This window comes from Athene cunicularia (assembly GCF_003259725.1).
Source record: "Athene cunicularia isolate RWA chromosome 1 unlocalized genomic scaffold, athCun1 chr1_part1, whole genome shotgun sequence".
Classification (NCBI taxonomy): Eukaryota; Metazoa; Chordata; class Aves; order Strigiformes; family Strigidae; genus Athene; species Athene cunicularia.
Window position 1 is genome coordinate 30,042,835 of NW_020799091.1, and position 23,063 is coordinate 30,065,897.

Sequence of the window (23,063 nt, forward strand, 5' to 3'; positions counted from 1 at the left end):
AGGGGAGCGGGGGGGGGCCGCGGGTTCGCGCCTGGCGGTGTCGGCCATCCAGCCGTTTGCTCGGGGTGCGGTTCCATCAGTCGGTGGCCGTGCTGGAGCCTGCCGCCCCACGTACGTGGATCTTCCCTTTTCGTGGGGCTTTTTCCACTTCAGTGGGGCTCTTCCCACACTTTCTGGTAGTAAAATAGTTTCTACTTTTTGCGCTTAGAGGAGCTGCTAATATGGCTGGTATAAATTCGCCTATCACAATTTCTTTAGATAGTGGCTACAGCTAACTCCCATCCCTTCCAGAACTTGTAGACTTGGCATGTTGGGTTAGTGTTACGGATGGTCTGCATAGGTCCTCACCTTTGACTTCTCTGCTGGATTCTCACTCCACCACTGATTTCTTGTCGACTTTCTACAAGATCGTTTGAAGATCAGATTGTGACAGATAGTGGGTTAGCAACCAGGACCTCAAGGGATCTTGCTGTGGTGATGAAACACGGTGCCTCTGTGCAGAGGGGAGTGGACAGACCCAGCCTGTGAACTGCGTGTACCAGAAAACTATAGAAGTGTGGCTATACGTGGCAGTGCCCGAGATAATACATCCCGCTTCTCAGCATGTGTGCTCAAGTGTGATAACATGCTAATGTGGTGATCCAGTTTACAGATTGGAGATAACGTGTGTCCAACAAACTTGATATGAAGGCTGAGAGAGCTTGGATCTGTCCGCACCAGTCTGTATAGACTGTCCCTTAGTCTGGTGAAACTTGAGTATTAGGACTTTGTTAGACAAGATATGGAATACTGTATACTTTTTCCTTTGTGATACTAGGGCCTGATGTTTTAATTTATTTACATGTAGAAAGCCAACCATGATTTTATACTTGTGAGAACATAATTAGCAGTTGCTTATCACAACTAATGGAGAAATACCATGTGTTAAATTAGAAGGATAGGTTCAAGTTAATATGGTGATGGGTTAACAGCATGGAGTTGTTAAAGTAGAATAATTTCTAGTTTTCTGTCAAACAGGCTTCTCTGTGTGAGTTGAAGAGTGCTAGACTGACATTGCATAAATGTGCAACTGGTATTTGACTATTTTTTTTGAAAGTTGCTTAACAATGCGTTTTACTATTTTTAGCATTATTTTTAGGTAGTAAACCTGTGGAGCTCCTTCAAATATCTCTATTTTATTAGTACTGTTACATGGAAACGTTAACATTGTAATCGACAACAAAACCTTTTCAGGTAAAAGCTCTTCATTTGTAAAAGTGAAGGGAAGCATCAACATTTTCCTCTTTCTAAGCTGTTATTTAGTTGTCAACAGGTATTTAGTTTATCCTAGAGTGTTATAATCAGTTTTTATCTGAACTGTTGTAGGATTTTAAAATTAAAACTTTGCTTATTATTTTAAATGGCATATTATTTATCACTTCACAGGTAGGATTTTTCTTAAGTGATAATGTTTAGCCTGTGTGTGGTGTGCACCTATGCATACACAAACATTGACATGCTTACTTACTAGTGAAGTCTTGGAGTTTTCAAAAAGATTTTTATCTCCTCACAGTTTTTTATGAACTTTGCTTTTGTTCTGTTACATCTCAGTTTCTAGTTTTCCTGTAGAAGCAGGATTTAATTTTTGCAGAGAACTGGATTAGGTTTTTGTAACAGAAAAGTGGGTATTTCAGATGTGTTTCTCTTGATTGTGGCTTATGTAATATCATACTTCTATTGAAGAAAATGTTAAGCATGCTTGACACCAAAATGTAGGAGTACTGATAAAATAAATATAGAATCGCACTGAATATTGTGTTGATCATATCATGCTTCAATGATTTCAGTTACTTGGTTAGTGCCCACTAGCTATACTCGCTTCTCTCAAGTCTGTCTACATTTTAGATTTATTAATGAAATAACACTCCGAGACATATTTTACTTCAAGTGGTAGTATAATTAGTGTCATTAACAGATTGTCTCTTACCATGGAAAAGTCACTCCATTTCGAGAATAACACAGATGTATCTGTGAGTTATTGTAGTGTTAAAATATTTCTAATTTATTAATAATGATTCCTGTGGATCTTATTTATGTGGCAAAGTGATACTTTACAGTTAAAGCCTTAGGTGTAGAATTTATTTTAGGAGTATAAAATTAATTTCACTTAGTGGTAGTAAGCTGTTGCAGACACTTCAGTGCCCCTAAGTGGATTTAGGAATGCAACGTCATCTGCCTGAAATAGACAAGTACATAATTTTCTACTTAGAAACTTTTTTTAAAGAAACCCATGGTAGTGATTATTTGAAATGCTGAAATATGAATGCTCAAGACTGAGTCCATACTGGTACTCAGTGTTGTCTAATCCATATCATAAGGAGATGGTAGTTCAGACACAGGCATTTGATGGATAGGAAAATCATTGCATTGGCCCTCAGTGTGGGACAGATAGCAGGACTGTGATAATCAAGGGTAAAGCAAAGTAAGATAAAAATGTGGGGAAATTGAGCAAGTTATAGGCATTTTTATGAGATGTTCCTTTTAAATTTTTCTTGATTATCCATTAATGTGCAGTCTGAAGAATCTGGAAATGAAAGACTTAATTTTTTTCCTTTCATTACTTGTTTATAAGCAAGGAAGCTTGTCAGTGATATAAAACTGCTGTTATGCATCTGAGATTTCAACTGCAATATTGTTTTAAATAGTCTCTTTATTTTTCCAACTTGCTTGGTCTTTGAAGAATGTAAATGGGACTGACTGTGTTTTCAGATACAGTCTCTCAAATGTAATCTTTGACATAGTGAAATTTTGTCTCTGAATAATATGTCTGGACTTAATTCTGCAGCCTGTATAATAGCTATGTGCACTTAACAGTGAAGCCTCATGCAGTTCTGGTTGCAGGAGAGACACCCTCATGTGATAGTATGTGCATACAGAGAGTAATACGCTGTGCAGTCACAGCATGCTGGTTTTGTTTATTTAGAATAATTTCTCATTAAATATCTCTTATGTTATAAAGTATCTGTTCTTAATTGCAAACTGGTGGATATGGGTCAGAATGTAAGGACAGAATTAACAGAATGCTACCTGAAACAGTACGGTGTTTTTTGTTTTACATTCCAGGTTTTTAATTTATTTAAAATAGGGGGTTTTACAAACCCTAGAAGATTCAGGGTTGGATGATGTTCTCTTCATTTCCTTATAGGAAATTATTGGCCAAAATATAGGGAAGTAGGTAGTTGAAATGAAATTATCTGTTCAGTTATGATGGTGTTACCCCCTTCATCCTCTTCATGTTTGTAACTATCCTTTTAAGCCTAGTCATCATCATAACTTCCTACAGAAGTTAATTCTGAGAAGGTACTATTTGCTGCTGGGTAAAAAGTAACATTTTAAAAAGTTTTGCCTCTGTTTCTTTGAAAATAAAAGGACATTCAAATTAGGAGGCAAGATGAATGTAAATTTTTTGTATTTGTATACTGCTATCGTGTCAATGTGTACTGTACTTACGTATTAGATGCACTCATTTTATCTGTCCTTCATGTGTTGAACCCTCTCCCAATGCCATTGCCAGTGCCGTTCTTCTAACACTTTTTATTTCAGATATGGCTCTTTTTAATGTAAATATTTGAACCAAATTCAGTATTTGGTGTATGGTTGTTGTATTAAAAATGCTTTTGCATATATCAGTCGATTTTTGTATCCTCTATTAAAGGATGTAGCTGCATGAAACCTTACAAATTCAGTGGGTTTTTTTTGGAAATACAGTTGGGGGGAAAAAAATCCTGAAATGGAAGGGTGCTCAGCTAGGTGAGATGTGGTATTGTTTTGCTTTCTAACTTTAATGGTTTATCCTGTCAGACTTTATAACTACTGCTGCACATTGAGCTGTCCACAATGACTCTTAATTATTTTTCTCAGAAGACTGGACTAATTTAAACTCATCAAGTATTTAGATAAAATCATTTTTCCTTGTGTGCATTACATTGTATTTATTTGCATTTCATCTGCTGTTGTATTACTCAATTTCTAACTCAATTAGATCTTTCTGGAAATCTCTATTCTCCACAGTTTTTACTAACCCAGATAATTTCCTACTACTGGCAAATTCTGTTCCACTGTCTGCTTCCACTAATTAATGTTAACCATTGTTTTTAATGTCTGGTATACACCACATGGTTAACTTCTACCCTCTCTGAGCATCTTGGTGAGCATCTTGGTTATCTGAACCTTACTTTGAGATAAAAATTTTAAGACAATCAAAGGCTTGGAGAAGTAGTTGCTAGAGCTGAGCTGAGAATCCTGTCAAGTACATTGTGTGAGCTTTCTTCTGTTTATAAAGGACCTAAAGTCTTAGCCACAGCTTCAGCACAGAGTTTTGTAGAAGGTGCACAGCTGTCAGACTTGTATGGAGGTCTTGTCATTGAAGTAACCATAGAATTCAGCTAATGAAGCTTCACCAAGCTACAAGGGGGAAAACCAGGTATTATCAAAGTATCAACTGTAAAATGTAAGTCACAGCAGTATTAGGTTTGATGTACATTTGTCCACATATATACATTAAACATTTTTCTGCTGTGGAAGGGAACCTTACAATCTGAATGCTGTGGGAACATATTGCTGATCAGAGCAGTGAAAAATTGTGTTAATCTAATCTGGTGGGTGTTAGTTTAAATTTGTAGGATTCTGATTTTATGGATGCGCTTTTTGTCGTTTGTGTATGAGAAATCAGCTTAAGTGTGCGTGTACTAAATGCAGTGACACATGGATAGGAGCAAAAGAGACAGCAGAAGGGTAGGAGATTAGTGTTTGGCTAATCATGTTATACTGACTAATGAGCTCTAGAATGATGGCATTTTGCGGTACAACAAAGAGGTGTTTTTTTGAGGTGTTTATAAATCATCCAGCAACTGGCAGATTTTCCCAAATTGATTTTATTTCTGTGTAGATCAAGTAGCGTTTAAAGAATGGAGAATAGTTTTTGGATCCCATTCTGACCTTTTTCCACAACATGTCTCTAGTGCTAAATATGTATCTTCCTTTTTTTTTTTTTTTATAATATGGTTTTCTTTCTATATTCAATAACTCCTTCCTTTATCAGGTAAGATAAATTATGACTTATTTATCAAACTTATAAAGCTGTATTTGCTTTAAAATCTGTTTTTTTCTTAATGAAAAGGCATTACTTTTTGAGAAGCTTAAGAAGTGTATCACTTTTGTGGGGTTTTTGTTTTTGTTCTAAACTGAAGTGGTTCCAAATAGTTGTAGGATACAAACCAGTAACAAACACAGACTGTGGATGATATCAAGGTGTTTTTCAGTAGGTTGTCACACACAACAAAATGGGGAAAAAAAAATGGAGCTCTCATTTTTGGAGATGTGTTTCTGAAAGTGGCAGCCATTTGTAGTGGTCAAAACCTGTTTCTGAGAGGTTGGTGAAGTAACATTAAAGATTGTTTTCTCTTGAAGTCACTTAAGCTCATGCACAAAAAATACATGACAAAAGAAAGCATCTGTTTCTGTGGTGTTTGCTACCTAAATGAATAACATGTCATATGATCTTTCCCAAAGGGAAGCTGAAGAATCCAAAGCAGGTCATAAAATCAAATGAAAAATTATCATTACTGGTGTTCAGCTGACTATTTAAAATCAGAGGCATTCCTTGTTACAAGATACATTTCACTCATTTGTGATGACTTTTTCTTTCTTCATCACCTCTGCAGCAACTCTTACAACGTATATCATACTATTTTATTCATGTGAGTTCAGTGTCAATAGCCCCAAACTGAAGGATTTTACAGTTTTGCTTTTTTTTTTGGTTGAAGTAGTACAAAATGTCAAAAATTAGAAGGAAGGTCACAGTGGAAAATACCAAGACCATATCCGATAGCACATCCCGAAGACCCAGTGTGTTTGAAAGGCTTGGACCCAGCACTGGAAGTACTGCAGAGGTGAGTTGTCAAAGTGTTCTTCTTTTCCTCCCCACCCTAGCATCTTCTTTTCCAGGATTTAGGTGGTGGGAAAGAGTAGCTTACAAGTACCAAATACTCGGATGTCACTGATGTTAGTAAAGGTGAAAAGAACTCCTTAACACATAGATGTTCAAAATACTAATGCTAGAATTTTCAAATAACGTGTGTTGTCCCAGCTTCTGGAGAGGAGCAGTAGTACTGTACATATTAATAGTATTTCCACCAATCTACATTTTTCTCTGCCAGACCTGATGCTCATTGTTGATTTATTTTTTTTTTAATTAGTTCTATAACTGGTGGACAGAAATTGCAGATAAATGGGAGTTATTGTGGAGTCATTTGTTTGTTCTGCCACACTCACACCAATGGTATTTCCAGAAATGAGTGTGAAATTCACCCAGTAATGTCTGTCTCTTAGACACAGTGCCGTAACTGGCTGAAGACTGGCAACTGCCTCTATGGGAACACATGTAGATTCGTACATGGCCCTTCACCACGAGGTAAAGGCTATAGCAGCAGTTATAGAAGGTAAATCAAGAACTCACTTTGAATTCTTCACATGCTGTAGGAAAATAGCTTTTGCAACTATGTCTGTTTTTATAAAAAAAAAATTGAAATGCTGTGGTGTGCCTAATGGTATGTTTTATCAATAACCAATTGCATTGTGAAGCTGCTTGAAACAGTTTAGCAACTTGCAGTGGGTTTTCCCAGTATTTTTGTGTGTATGTAGCTTTAAAAAATGAACGGAGTCCGCTGGATGCAGATTAACTTCTTGTATTACTTGAAATGGGAAGTTCAAGTACATTAATATTCTTTCTGGCATAGTGTCACTGCAGCTTCTGATATGCCTTTCTGTCCTGTACTAAAATGCTGGTTTGCAACTACTTGCAGCAGTACTCACATACTTGCAGCCCTTCTGCCTTCGCTATATTGTTTGATGAATAAGTTGTCTATCCCTACCTCTCCTGTTGTGAGAAAACACTTCTCTTCAAAACGTAGTTTTGTGACTTTATCTGTCTGATAGAACAGATATCCTCTATCATAGGAGGAGATCCAAAAAGTTACTTAATTTTTCAGAAGAGATTATTTTTTTATTACCTGTTTCTTGGTTTTTGACTGTCCTTTGTGTGGCATAACACCTTACTTAACTGAAACTAAATGTGGCAGTAAGTTTGCAATATTCTTGCTATAAAGGACAAAAAGATAGTATAGTTTTAGTGTAGTATCTCTTTGTGTAAAGGCTTCACATTTTACAAACTGTGCTTCATAATGCTACAGTAATGTCAATGTTACCTCTAGATTATGAATGGCCACACTGAAGCATCAAAGTGCGATAGGAAGGTTGGCATGAGGTTAGGGTTCTGTTTCTGGTTCTTTTTCCTGTTCCCATGGCATACTCTCAGGATGATCTTGACTTTGCTTGTTTGATCTTCCATTGCTTCTAAGGTGGTAGCATCTGGGATACAAAATATACCACTGAGTTTAATGTTTCTTTTGGTCTATAAAAGATTTTACTGTGTTCTGTACTGAATGTTCCAAATGGGAAAAAGGAGTGATTTACTGGCAGAGATTAAATTTTAAAACTCTTAGAATGTCGCTTTCTCCTTGCTTTCAGTGTTTGGAACACTCAGTGCATAGTTCTGCTTGGTCATTTGAAGAAAAGTGACATTTCTTTTAATGATTAAAGCTATGTTTCTGCTTCACTGTCACCACTGACATTTAAGAATAATGTTGATTTACTTTTTATTGCTAACTTTTTTTTACTAGGACTGTATGCAAAAGTCAAAGGACAAATCTTGCTGCTCTACCTGATACATTCAACATTTATTAAAGGTGTTCTTAAAAACATAAGGGGAGGAAGCCCCTACCTACTCATTTATGCACAAACAGCAAAACAGACAATTGAAAAAAGCATCCTTGTCTGCAGAAGTTTTCTACTTAATAGCTCTTGGCCAGGCACAGAAAAAGCTGTTTTATGTACATAATAAAATGTTGGCATTTTCATGCCATTTAACATTACAGAGAATTTTACAAATGTTATCCAGGTATTTGGAGTGCAGTTTTACTGGCTTCTTGCAAGCCAAGGTAATGCTGCTCCCACATCAGTTCAGTTCAGGCAATAGTCTTGTTGAAGTATCTGAGACAACATAATGGTGGCATGTCTACATGTGTTCAGCCAGACCTGCTGGTGAAGTCTTTTGTCTGCTTTTCCAGCAGTTTGGTAGGACATAGCATGTCTTACTGCCTTTCTGTCTTGCCCCTTCAATTTCATACCTATCTGAAATAAATCTCATTGTTAATGGTTTCATCTGACCATAATGCCTCCCATAGTTCAGAACATCACCAGACAGTAGGAAAACTTGACTCTAAAGTGTGAAAAAACCCTTTTAAATCTCGTTTCATTATAACCCTGTTTCAACATTAATGCTGCCTCTCACAGCATGAATTTTAATCTTGCTGTTATAAAATAAAACTTAGCATGTTTTTACATATAAAGCTTTCCTGATGAAAATGTTAAGAATTCAGTAATAGATCTGCCAGTTTTCCAGGCATCTGAAGTAAGGAGAAGCTAATGAGGAAAGATTGTGTGTTAACATGCTATCCCACAAGGAATTTTGTTCTCTTGCTCCACTCACAGATTATTGGTTAGCTGCTTGGCAGTGACCTGCTTGTTCTCTTATATTATTGTCAGGATCTGTGCTGTTGTAGCATTCCTCTCTTAGCATGTCTGATCCTCTTCATGCTGGATCATTACACTGGATTTAAAAAACAAACCAAACCAACAGTAATAATAGGTAAGAATGTATGGATTTTGTAGGGTTCAAATATTGTTGTATGAGGAACTGAAAAATGGGGCAGTGTTTTCATGAGCATTCAGTTATATGTACATTATACACTAGTAATTGTCATCTGCCTATTACAAGCATGTGTGTTTGCACACACAGACACAGAGAGAGAGAGATCTTCTCAGCTAGGTGTGTGGTAATGTGTGCCTGTTGCTAGTTTGAGCCCAGAGGGCAACTGAGCACCATGCAGCTACTCACTTGCTCCCCGCTTTCTCTCCAGTGCTGGGAGGGAGAAAATAAACCTTAAGGCTCTGGAATTGAGATAAGGACAGGGAGGGGTGGCGTACCCATTAGAGTCACCCATTAGGTCTTGGGCAAAAGACAGACTCATTAGGGGAAGAAAAAAGACTATAAATTTAATTAAGACACTACCACCACCACTTAACAGAGTAGGACAGTGAGAAGCATTACCACATCTTAAAAACACCTCCCCCCACCCCTCCCTTCTTCCCAGGCTCAGTTTTTCTCCCAATATCTCTACATCATCCTCCCTAGTGGTGCAGGGAGCAAGGAACGGGAGGTGCAGTCAGTCCTGCTGCTTCTTCCTCCTCAGGGAAGAGGGAACTCCTCACATTCCTCTCCTGCTCCAGCATGATCCCTCTCACAAGAGACAGTCCTCCACAAGCTTCTTCCAACTTTTTCCTCCCATGGGCTGCAACATTTCCCAAACTGCTCTGGTGTGGGTTCACCCCCATTTGTTGCAGTCCTCCCAACACTGAACTACAGCCCATGGGGACCTCTTCTTCCCACAGAATCCTGGCCTTCTCTGGACACAGTCACCCGTTCTGGTGTGGAGTCCTCCATAGGCTGCAGGTGGGCATCTGCTCCACTGTAGACCCCCATGGTGGCAGGAAGGCAGCCCTGTGTCTTACCACAGGGTACAGGGAAGCTCTGCACCAGCTCACCACCACCGATTCCTCCTTTCTTCAGCTGACCTCAGTGTTCACATAGACATCACAACTCATCCTCACAACTGCAACTCCTCTTCCCAGGTTCCCCTTCTTAAATATGTTATCACAGAGGTGCAACCACTGTCACTAATTGGCCTGGCCTTGGACAGAGGTGGGTCCGACCTGGAGCTGGGGAAGTTTTGAGAAACTTCTCACAGGGGCCACTGCTGTAGTCCCCTCCCCCTGCTACCAGAAACCTTGCCACTCACACAAACCCAGCACAGCTAGGTAGTTGTTCTGACACTGTAAGAGGTACAGAAGAAAATGGAGATGCTGTTATGAACGTGCATTTCCTAACCAAGCTACTGAATATGGAGAACTGAACTATTTGAGGAAATAATGCAGTTTGAAGATTGCTTAACTTCAGTGCTTAAAACTGGAATAATGAAATTCTGCATTTTAGGCCTTATTTAAAAGGTGGGCCCATCACACAATATTAAGTCAATAAAGAGAAATTTTTCATTGAGTAGTTTTCTTTCAGTGTACAGGGACAATGCTGTGGAACCTTTTATGTGAAGGGTTCTACCAGTTGCAACCTAGCCACATCATCTTAAACTGTAGAGGTGAAATTGTAGTTAGCTATTGAAATTCAGCAGTGTGCATTGCAAGGACTAACCAAAGATCCCTTTTGGAGGGGGAGCAGAGAGAAAGTTATGTAGAAAAGAAGCCATTGGGTAAGAACTAAAGTTGTGGTGTACCTGAAAGAAAAATCAGTTAGTAGACAAGCTTGTTTTTCTGTGCTTTAAGCCAAAGCAATTTCTTGTCACAGTTTCATGAGTAATTATTTCTTAAAATTTGACAAATTTTCAGTCTCATTTTATTAGCTCTTTTTGGGAGTTATGTTTTTTGGGGAAGGAGGGGTAGGGTGGTTACCATGACTTCACTACAGTGTTCTAAAGCCGAAAAAACCCCCACCTCAAAACAACAAAACCAAACAAAAAACCACCAACAAACCCTACCCTGAAGCTGCAGATTTTTTCACTTCTGTGATTTCTTGGTTACGTATGTAATCTTTAAGTAGATTTGAATAACGTTTTCACAAAATAAGGGGTTTTTTCCACCCTCCCATACTGAAAAAGGTATTAATTGAGGGTGAAATGGTTCGGATGTTTTTTCAGCCCAGCATATAACTTTTGAAAAAAAAAAGGTATTAAAATATCCAATGTCTCTAGAAAGTCCATGAGCTGCATTCAGTGTAAATTCTCTTGCTTTCTCCTTCAGCTGCTGGGGTTTTTCCTCAAATTGTTTTTCTTGAGGAGCAGTGTTACTAGTACATTATCTATAATCTTTTTGTCTTTTAATTTTCTGTTTCACAAATCCAAATCCTTTCTATCATAGCTGAAATAATATTAAAAATTAAGGCATTGAATTGCCTGTTTAATGTTGAAAGATAGTTTGTTTTTTGAGGTAGCTAATGGCTGGAATGCTTCAGAGAGTTTTGGTAATGCAAAGGAATTCTCTAAGATGGGGGAGGGGAAAAAAAATATACCTTGAGTCATAATCTTTGCTAAAGCCAGGCACTTTAAAGATGATATAATCATGCATGCAAAGAAGATAACTGGTTTATATTTGTATGCTGGATATGATTTGATTCTTCATCATGCTGAAAGAAGCAGCACGCTACTGTTTTGTACCTTTCCTCTGATCTAGATTGACCTGTATTTACAACTTCATGAAGTATTAAATGCATTTAAAAATGAGAACAGTCACTGGACTTTCTCTGCTTAGATCCTATGTCACTTAACCTTATGACATAGTTTAAAGAGTTAAATATAGGTAACATTGCAAAAGAGGAAGTGGAAACCAGTTGCTGTTTTTCAAATATGCACAGGTTGAAAATGAAATCGTATTAATGTAGATTTTTGTATGCATAAACTGTGAAAGACAATTTACCCTTTGTGTATTATGTGACAGAGAAAGGGTGGGAGAAACAACACTTTCTAAATGGAAACCCTAATTCAGTCTGAAAAACAAAACAAATGCAAATTTCATTGTGCAAATATTATGTATAACTCTACTAATCAACTAAGGCAGCATCAGTATCTGTGATTTTTAGTGTAAATTGATAGGTGCAGATCCAGCACTTTTATACAACCATTTCACATAATAATCTATAATGACAAACAGCGATCAAAGAAGTACCAAACTTGGTATCAAGCCAGATTTATATGGAGAGAAAATTTGTTTTCTTGAACTGAAAGATCAAGTGAAGCAGCTGCTATATCCCCTTTACTTAGGAACTTGTTTGAATGCAAGGGTTTTTCTCTCTTAAGTCATAAGGGATAAATGAACTTGTGAATCCATACTAAGAGGTGACAAAATTATATAGATGTCTTGTGATAGTGTAGGATGTTCCCCCTCCCTTCCCACATCACAGTAATACCTTTTACAGAAAATATACCTTAATGTTGTATGACTAGTAGAGTTCATCCAATATTTTGCTAAATAATGAAGTAATTATGTTACTGCAAGATGGAAAATGGAGGAAGCCTCCAAGAGTGAATTTCTGTTCTGGTGCATGGTCTTGCAACAGTATCTTTTTGCATGGGAGTCTCCCCAAGGTCATGGACGGATAGCACCTAGGTCATATTACCTCTTCATCCATATTCAGAGTTGTTCTTCTGTGTGACTATCATTGCTATCCCACAGTAGTTTGACTCTGCATTAATTGTATTTATATATATATATTAAAAATATGTATTAGATATATTAAAATCTGTGCAGCTTAGAACATGGAGAATATAAAGATATCTTGAAAGACTTGGTAGGAGTGATTGTGAAACACATTTGCATGATTTTCAGAAAAAAGATTATGTGTTCTGGATAGGATCACCTGAAGCTGAGCTAGAGTAGTAACTGAGTCATGCCGTATATGCATACAAGTAATTTTTCTTCTTAGAGTCAAGTCTTCCTGGATGTTTTGAAAGAGTTGTTTTTTAAGAATGCTTAAGCCCATTAGAATGGAATATTTTTTTTTTATTCACCTACTTTGCTTTTGGGTGGGAGGTTTAGATCCTTCTGTATATACTAATAAAAAAAATAAATTAAAAGACAGTTTATATTCCTTTAAAAATAGTCCCATAGAACTGGTTATATTATATTTCTGTATTATACAGGTCACCAGAAAGACCCACTGGAGATCTTCGGGAAAGAATGAAGAACAAACGTCAAGACGTTGAGGCAGAGCCACAGAAACGAAGTACAGAGGAGTCGTCCTCTCCTGTTAGGGTAAGAATGGAGTTTGCAGAACTCCAGAATCCCTCAGTAGCAATTGGGCAGTGTGTCCTAGAAACCTGATCATGGTGACTTGTAATATTTAAAATGCTTTAATGAACTGATCATTTTGTACATAGCATATGGCATATTTATTATGAAATGTCTTAACAATTGTATTATTTTGAAATTTTAAAGCCCTTTCTGGTCTTTTGGTTCCCAGAGATTTTATAAATCCTGCAGACTAAAATATGTTATAAATACTGATAAACAGATATTTAATAACAGTGCAGACTCTTTTATTATTACCAAGAAAGTGTGTTAACCGTTGTTCCAATCATCTGCGATTTTTTTTTTCCCCCAACATGTATTCATATCCATTGTTCACATGCATCCTGACTTCAGTTGTTCTTCCCAAATTTGCTTTTGATGAGACCATGCAGTTACTGTTGTGCTGGTTCATTTTGCCTTCCTCCTCACATACTCATCAGTCATCCCAACTGCTCACTTCTGGATTTTGCAAAAAATTAATTAATTATTGTTCTCTTTTTCTAATCATATTTCTGCAATCCTATACCATCAAATATCAGAAGTTACTTATTTTTTAATCGTTTTATCTGTTCATGATGTTACAAACAAATAGGGGCAGAGTTGGTAGTGTGACCCTGCATCTGTGTAACAATAGCACCAGTGTATTCCTGCATCATGTTTTTTAAGACCATTTTCATATGAATAATGATTAAAAGTTTTTATTTGTGAAAAATCAGTTTTACTTCTGCAGGTATTAACAGCATTCTTTTTTTTTTTTCCTCTCGGTCTGTTCCTACTTGCTGTGTAAAATGAATTTTTATGTCAGGTGTAAAGAAATCGACAGCAGCTGCTATCATTAAATTAACAGAATGGCTTACCTTCCAATCATGTTTTCAGTTGCTGTTAATTTGTGTAAACTTTCAATCTTTTTACTCTTTTACTTAAATGTGTTTCTTTTATTTTCTAATACTTTGAATAAACTGTTCGGTATTGAGTACATGGTTGGTGGGAAAAGTGTTTTTTCCAACCGTTATTAAAAAATTACTGTAACTTCTTCTCTCCTGGTACATCTCTAATTTTGATGTAATTCTTACTTTTGGTTAGTTAATCCTGCTTTTTATAGTGTTCTATTAATGTCATAATAAAATATTAAACAACTAAGCCCCAAATAAAGGTGAACTGGAAGCGGGAATCAAAAGGAATCGGAGAATTAGTGGGTCTGTTAAAGTACCAAAGAATTATTTACAGGATAATAACACTGCAGGGAAAAAAATACTCCGCTTCAATCTGATAAAACAGAAGGCTGAGGAAAACCACTGAGATTTTGTATTAGTTGCACGGAGGCAACTCTCAAAATATGGGATATCCAAAGAAAATATTCTGGAACGAATAGATGAAGAGTGACAGTCATCAACAGTTGCATTGCAAAGAACCAGGATATCTAAAAGAACAGAAGACTGAAGTGACTGAACCGCTAACAAAAATTTTGCTCCATTGTTAGAGCTACTGTTATGGTGGAGATCTAATATATGACATTTCCATCTCTTATTAAAGCTTTTGGGGTAACAGAAGAGCTGGATAAGAAATCTTAACTTTATTTTGAAATAATGAAAAGTAGCTTGTTCCATTAAAAGTTTCATTATTGTGGTTTTAAAAAGAAAAATAAAGTGAGCAGCACTGTTCCTGCAGACAAAATTTGTGCTTTACCAGTCTGCTAACCCGAAATTTTAATGGAGAGTAGTTGCTAAGAGAACTGTCTGATATATGTGAAACCTTAAACAGCTTCTTTTGAAACAAGACTTTTGAGGCATATAGATAGTAAAAGAATAGCAGGTATAGTATTGTCAGGTTTAGAGGCCATCTCAGGAGATAATTTTAGATTAATTTCAAATTATGAAGTTACAGAGGATGCTATGGTGCTTCATCTAGAGAGCTATAACTTTTTAAGAATGTGGAGAAAATGTTGGACATTCCAAATGTCAAACTTTGCAGAAGATATGAAAACGATAGTTGAAATTACTAAAGTCTCAGCACTGCCATAGGGGTTGGGGAAAGATAGTTTTTGTCAGTACAATGGCAGCTGAAACTTGGTGTTGGCAAGTGCAAGGTAATGCACAATGAAGAAAGTATTTAAAAAAAAAAATCACTAATTAATTTTTTAAAAGTGGCTGAAACCATCCCGTAGGAAAAGAAGTTATTGTGGACAGCTCAATGAAACCATCTGTTCAAAGTGCAGTCACAATTGCAGAAGCAAACACTCAGGTATATAAAAATGGAATAGTAAATGATCAATATTATGCTGTAGAAATTCATGGTCCGGTTTTATTTGAAATGCTGTTTGGTTGTGATCACCTGTATGTAAGAAAATACAGCCAAAGGTCTTTTTGAAGTGGGCAAGGAGGTGAGAAAGAGACTGGTGAGAAAAAAGGACATGTGGCGGATGACAGTGTATGATTGAGTGAATGTAAATTAGATGCGTCATATTTGTACTTTATCTCAGTAGAAAGAGTGGCAAATTTGAAAATGACAAGGGGAAATGCTATTTACTTTATATATGACAATTCTACTTGATTGCCAGAAGATACAGTCAAAAACCTGAATAGGTTCCACAAAAGTTGAGGCAGTATAACTAGTATAAAATCTTTTTAGAAGAGTTTTCTTGTTCTTTGGAGACGTGAGATAACTAGTACAATCTGTATGTATTTAGGAAGAAACTTCCTCGATGGACAGCTATAGAATATATCCCTTATTATTTCTTTATGTTTTGTACTGTCATTTTCAGAGACTATATGCTGCGTTACGTGGACAACTACATTGAACTCAGTTGTTTCTGTGTTTCTCAGATTTGTGTTTGGGATTATTTCAGCGCTGTATGTTAGTGTATCGGTTATTATACAAATAATTAGATAGGCTTCCTGCTGTTACTGTATTTAGTTTGAAATTTTTCTTCATATTAAGAGAAGACAGTTATGTTGGAATATATGAAGTATTACCTGGGAGGTGTGTGTGATTTGGGAGAAACAGTGGGAAGAACTTAATGTACATTTAGGAGAGGTTTTTGTAAGGAATGTGTTTCATTTGTTTCATATTTGTGCCTTTTGTCACTATGGATTTTTAATATCTCCACTGGAAGTGGAAGTCAGCATTGTCTTCCATCTCTGAAATGGAAGCAATACTTGTTCATTTCAGGGAAAATTCAGATTCATTTTCTTGTATGTTTGTGTAGTGTGGTAGTAGTTTACACTATAAGGGTATTGTACCTAAAGCAAAATAGTACTATTCTTGCCCAAAAGATCCTAGCTGTAATACATGATAGCTTGTTCTAGGTTTAAAGGACTCTGTGCTTTTGAACTAGTTTATATTGCTGCTGCATGTACATGTGCTGATAAGGCTGAAAATGAAGCTTCTGCTTTGTAAGAATTCTAGGTTGTAAGAGTCTTACAAATATTCTCTCCGACGGTGTTAGCAAAATAACACTTCTTGGCTAGAAGCATGTTTTGCAGACTGGATGAGACCTTTGGGGCGTTGCCAAACTCTTCTGGTTGTAGTGGGAAATTCATTCAAGTAGACATCAAGTCTTGTACTGTAGAGTGCTGAATGTATCTTATGGGGTGTGGAACTTCAACTTAAGTAGACATTAAATTAAATCTCACAGAATTCAGCCATAAGGTTGTATTTTATGTCTTTTATTAAGTAGCATTTCTCCTGAATGTCAACATTAAACTGTCATCATCTATCTAACGTGTAAATAGTTAACTGTGAGCACATACCTGAAAACAGCATAGACAAAGCCTACTAAATTGTTGTTTACTCTTAGGACAATTTACAATATTTTTTTTTAAAGTATATGGTTATATTATTATGAAAGTTTATTGTTTCTCATCTAGTAATTGGCATTTTTCCCGAATCAGCAGAGAAATAGTTTACAAGTGTGGTTGAAGTGGATACAGCGTCTTCAAGGATAAATGAAAAACATGTTACTGGCCTTTAGGAGCTTGACTTATTTTATTTTTGGCTAATTAAGGGAGAGACCAAAAAAAGCTGTGTAAAGTACAAAAAGGACTATAAGGATATGAAGGAAACTCCCTATATTATGAGGGAATAAAATGTGTTGTAAGGGGAACAAGTACAATAGAAGGAATATGTTGAAGGCTTTTCAATGAGAAAATGCAAATATGTGTTCTAAACCATCATAACTTAAATTCTTGAATTTCATGCCCCAAGAAAATATATACAGTTTCTAAACTAAGATTTGTTTTTCAAGATGCAATGTTACCAAAATCTTTTTTCCTGACAACTGAAGTCATTTAGTGTGTGAATGGGCTTGAATCAGGTTGTCCTGACTTGTAAAATAGCATGGTTACATAAAAATTGTCTATTCCCTTCCCCTATATTCAGTAATTCAATAAAATTCCTCTCATAGATGTTTTTGTTCTCAGTTCTGTAGAAGTATGATTGTGCCACTTGCTGAATCCACTGAAACAAGAAAATACAGGCTTTTCAAGATGCTTGTGTTTGGTTCTAAGTTCAGAGATGTAGGCGAGATACATATGGGTTGTGTAGTATTTTTACCATGGGTTATTAAATTGGTCCTGAAGCATTCTGACTTACCTGCATGTTCTCTGCTGACAAAGTTATTTGGGGATTTAGCTTTGAGAATTTTTTTGAAATCAGTGTGTAGAGGACGTCCTAACATTCATATTTCAGTTTGCTAGTAACAAATAATTGTAGTATTAATGTAAATTAGTATTTGTATTTAAGAAATTATGCTTATTGTTTGTTTACATTGTAGGAGTTAGTTGGAATATGTAGCAAAATACACAATTTAATAGAACAGATGCAGCCTTCAAGAAGGGCAGTCTGGAAAAATTAAGAAAATAAACCATGGTGGCAGGAGAGGCTTGTTGATAATGTTACAGATTTTCAGATCTCATCTGAGTATTTTTTTTTTTAAAGTAACTTGCTTTGGAGCATAGTATAATTCTTGCTCTTAGACTGAAATGCCTTTAGTACATGTTCTGATGATGGCTTAGTTGATGTAGATTTGTCTACAGTTGATGTCAGCAACCAACATGACTTGATAGGTTAGGATTTTGTGCATCATTTTAGAGATCCTGTCATGAAATGGTGAATAAAGAACTTTTTTTTTCCTTATTCTACAAGCTGTTTTAAATTAAACGTGACAGATTAGTTCTTTAATGTGAAGTTCCTTCGTGTTATGTAGCAACTTTCTAAGGCTTTGAATAGGATATACTGAATGCATCAAGATGAGAGGCTTGAAGATAACTGTGCGTTGAAGCATCTGGTTTAGTTCACTAGGTAAAATAAATGCAGTGCTTGATCTGTCACAGTTCACATCATTAGACTAGAGATAAGATTTTAATGTTGTTAGTGAATAAAAAGGAATAGTTGAATTTTACTCAAGAGTGACTATCCATACTTGGGAGTGAGTATCTACAACGTTATGCTATTTCCTTATTGTATTTCTAAGGTGATGTTAAGGATGTAAATTAAGTCAAGATCTAAGTCCCAATAAGGAATAGCTAGTGAAATTCTCAGGCATCTCCTTTTCTTGGCATAAAAACAAAGGTTCCTACTTATCAACGCTGAAGAATCCCCAAAAGGCGGCACTATGGGAGGTGAGAACAAAAGGGATATGGGACAGACTTTCATTATTTGCTCTTTCTGGTTTCCTACTTTATAAATTAACCTGAGATACTTCTAAGTTTGAATGTTCTTTTTTTTGCAAATAGTGAAAAAACTTTGTCCTGTATTCCACTTGAGCCCAACTAGTTTAATTAGATAATGTCAGTTCAGCAGAGAGTGATGCAACTATGCAGTATTACTACTGGAATTTAGGAGGGGAAGAAGAGCAGCACAGGTTCAGTTGCCTTTTGAAATTATCTTCTTTCCTTTAAGACTAGTCTCTGGCTTCTTTAGGTATCCACAGGATCATCTGCCACATATAAAATGGGTGCTACTGCAATAGTTAGACTTGTCTAATAACTCGCAGCCAGTGAAAGTTCAAATATAAAGCTGTCAACAAAACTTGATTCCAGTGCATTGCTTTAGACTTTTTTCCCCCCTTCCGCCAGCCAAGGGTCTCTGTTTTTTTATTTTATTATCTCCCCCATTCTTTATCCTCGGGAGAGTTAAATGACTCAGCTTCTGAGGCTCATCTGCCTTGCATATAAATACTCTTATTTACAGCGGAGAACTCTTAAGCTCTTAAAATTATACTCTAAATGTTCATTAAACTTCTCGTCTTAAGAACCTGATCTGTACTTTCGGTTCCTGTTTTAAACTTTATTCTCTGATACATGCTAGATTCTTGCCCTGCCTTTAAACCTTCTTATTTTATGAATCCTTTCTTCTCTTTTCCCCATCTGCTGTTTGCATACTGATTATATGAAATTGCATTAGAACGTGTTGCCTGTGGAGTCTCTGCTTATTTAAGAAAGTATTTGTTCAACAGGCTAAAGGGGAAAATGCTTTTTGTACTATAAAAAAGAAACAGCCAAAATACCATGTAAAATATACCTGCTTCTTCAGGCTTCTTTTAAAATAAAGTTGTATACTCTAATGCAGCATTTTTCCTTTTGTAGAAAGAGTCTTCACGAGGAAGACATAGAGAAAAGGAGGATATCAAAATTACAAAGGAGAGAACACCAGAAAGTGAAGAGGAAAATGGGGATTGGGAAGCAAATAGAGAAGGTAAGTATAATTAAACTAATGGTCCCTCTGCAGCTCAAAGAGCTGCAAGATTGCTGGGCTGTAGTTAAGTGGAATACTTTTATGCAGTAGCCATTAATGTTTATTTCAAAGAAGCAATCTGAGTTGGACTGTTACAGTGGTAAAACCAACTTACTTTTTAAACACGTTTGGTTTTGGTTTTGTTTTTTTTTTCTTGACTCCCTAGACAACAAGGAATTTGGCCATAGGCTACTCCATGGCTGAACCATTCACATTTAGATCACTAGTTGAGTCCAGGTTACATCCAGAGTAATTCTGAAACTGGTCAGTCTGAGGAAAGAGCATAACTCCTTTGAATTAAAAAGTCAGCAGATTTTTGTTGCATAATTTGTAATGGTGTGCACTATCTCATTAACAAGGGCTTCATTGGAATGAATATTACAACAGCTGAAGGTAACAATTGGTTAACTATTTATACTCTGAAAACACTTGAAGAATGGTAGGAGTCTTGCATGATCTTCTGTGGTAGTTTTTGTTTGGGGGGAGTTTTTTAATGGCTAAAAGGCGATTTCATTGTCCTTGTTGATAATACTTACCTGTTTAATAGTAGACAGTTGAGGAAAACACTCTGTTTTCTCCTGCCTCTCCTGAGTTTCACTTTTGTTAGAGACCAAGTTCACCTGACAGTGAAAATATGGCAGCTTCTAATCAACTGTGGTGTTTATGTAGTTTTGTAAGAGTCAGTGTTTAAGAAGTACTTACAATACTACAAGAGAAGATGGGAATCCTGATCCATTCTGAGTGATTTCAGATAGAATGTATTTGCAATAAAATATACTGCAAGTTGTTTGTGGGATGGAGCTCTTCTATAAATTTCATTAAGTAGGTAGCTTTTCTATAGTATGTGCTCTAAATACTGCAAATACTGGTTTGCTGTATCTTAAGCACACTACATGAATGGAAAAGTAGCCTTAATACATTTTCAGTCCCTTCTAAATTTTGGTTTTGGTGTGATTTAAGAAACATTGGCCTATGACATGTATGCATGAAAGCAGAATGTAAGTCAAATAAGTTTGGAATAGAAAAACCTCAAGTTCTATACAAATATATAGTATGAATTTCTTAAGTCTTAGACACTGAGGCTTTCAGCTTGATAATTATGATTTTTTCAAAATAGTGTTGATCATAGTTACGTGGATGAAGTAGAATTACTGCCTGTTAAGTTCAGGTGAGTGCTGTATAAGCAGACAGATGGGCTGGGAAAGACTGTATACTGTTAGGAACTGCACCTCTATAAGCTGTTCTCATGACACATAAGGGAATTTATAGACTGCGTTTAGTTATTTGCAAAACCTTTTATAGGGTTCCTGTGCAGAGAAAGGGGAATGAAAGTTAATGACTTTTCAGTGAATTAATCTTTTCTCTGTCAGTTATTTTCCTAAAGTGCTTTTTGATCATTAGACATAAACAGCCATGAACAAAATAAGAAATGTTAAAGAGTAAAACTGCTTTAATTTTCAGTAAGATTTCACTTGTGAGACTTGACACATGTGATATTAACTAGACATGACTTAATGAAAAAGTGAGAGAAATTGCACCTTGTCTGATATGAAAACTAAACAGTAATAATGTTTTAAACCCAGAAATTCCTAAAGTGTGCATTTATCCAGTGAAAGGGATTATACAGACCTCTTCTTTTATTTTAAAACCAATTTGTAGATGTAATTAAGTAAGTATCAAATGATTTGTGGAATACTGTTTTAAATAAAATCCTCTAGTATCATGCATCACTATTTAAATCCACTTCATGTGAGATTTCCCAGTTAAGTAGTGGTCTACATATTTTTGGTCTTTGTGAAGATACACTTTTAATTTTTCTTCATTATTTAAATATAAATAAATGGTTTACTGGATTGCCTTTGCTACCTTAGCTTAATAATTGACACAAGTCTCTGAAGTTTTTTAATGAACTTTAAGAATTTAATTGCAGGTTGTATGGAACTAATGAGTTATTTCAGGTTTACACACATGATCGGAGAAGAAATTTGACTTAACTTCATTGATCCATTCATGTAGTGCTCAAAAGTCATGGAAATATTTATGCTTGGCATTCAGTATCCTAAGTGTTACTATTGATTTCATATGTAATTGCTTACTAATCTATTTACTTTTTTAAATTAAAGACTCTGATAATGGAGATGTTAATTATGATTATGATCATGAGCTGTCTTTGGAAATGAAGCGCCAAAAGATTCAGAGAGAACTCATGAAGTTGGAACAGGAAAACATGGAGAAACGAGAGGAAATAGTCATTAAAAAAGAGGTTTGTATTACATAAATGTGAAATTAAAAAAATAAGTAATCAGCCACTTCATAGGCTTCTAATTGTTTCCTGGAAGAACTTGAGCTTCCTGGGCTACAAATGCACTATTGTGTTACATAGTACTAAATAACTGGCAGGTGTATAAATTAGTATGTGACTTGGGTATTAGTTGTGAGTATCTGGTCAATCATCCAGCACCATAACCAAGTTTTCAGCTTTATGAAGTCAGCTATTAAATGAGTATGATTCGGTGCATTTTAATTATTAAAACTTCCACAGAGAAGACATGTAGAAGAAAACACAAGGCATTTGCCAAGCTCCTTTTTCAACATGTGTTGCAGTAACAGAGTAAAGTTCAGTAACAGAGGCAAAGCTGTAAGTGTTAGAAACACTGAAATTCTGGGGAAGATTAAAAAACCCCAAACCTGAAAGGAGGTCTTTCTTTTTCAGACAAACTTGAATGCTAACTGGGAACATACTGATTTTAAACTTTTAGTTACAGTTTTTGTAATGTATTACAGAGTGCATCATCTTCTTTTCCCCCACCCTCTGTCATTTTCCTTTTATGGTGTTCTGTGAAAAAATGTGGTTAGTTTATTTGAGGTAGATGTGTATGTGGTTAAGATCTCAGATGTAGACTGTTACTGAATTTACACATTTGACACATGTATCAGATTATTGGTTAATATATTCTTTTTCCCAAGATTTCTCCAGAGGTGTCTAGATCGAAATTATCACCATCACCATCACCAAGAAAGTCTAGTAAATCTCCAAAACGAAGATCCAGTCCCAAGTCATCATCTTCGGCTAGTAAGAAAGAGAAGAAAGCATCTACTGTATCTTCCCCGCTTTTGGATCAGCAGAGGTCAGTGCGTAGATGCATCTTGTGAGAAAGTGAGAATACTGATTTTTGTTACTGTGGTTTTCATAATTAATACGGGTTTTCATTTTCCTTGCTTTCAGGAATTTGATTATATAACTTTAGGGGAAGGTCTCTAAACTGTGCACTGTGAATTATTATGCAGAAAATTATTATATGCATGTAGTTGTCAGTTGA

The 23,063-nt window shown here is 36.0% G+C and overlaps 1 protein-coding gene across 2 annotated transcripts in view; it reads left to right on the forward strand.

Annotated features, from left to right (window-relative positions):
• Positions 1 to 5,190: 5,190 nt before the first annotated feature.
• The window catches only part of ZC3H13 (zinc finger CCCH-type containing 13), a 41,856-nt gene continuing 23,983 nt past the window's right edge, over positions 5,191 to 23,063 (forward strand). Inside the window, exons 1-6 of one of the 2 annotated variants that reach the window (XM_026867703.1) lie at positions 5,191 to 5,930; positions 6,370 to 6,479; positions 12,864 to 12,975; positions 19,596 to 19,704; positions 21,867 to 22,006; positions 22,711 to 22,871. In XM_026867703.1, the coding sequence (XP_026723504.1) occupies positions 5,814 to 5,930; positions 6,370 to 6,479; positions 12,864 to 12,975; positions 19,596 to 19,704; positions 21,867 to 22,006; positions 22,711 to 22,871 (749 nt within the window). In that variant the 5' untranslated portion in view covers positions 5,191 to 5,813. The remainder of the gene's footprint in view (positions 5,931 to 6,369; positions 6,480 to 12,863; positions 12,976 to 19,595; positions 19,705 to 21,866; positions 22,007 to 22,710; positions 22,872 to 23,063) is intronic. The other variant, XM_026867710.1, reaches the window with a different exon arrangement.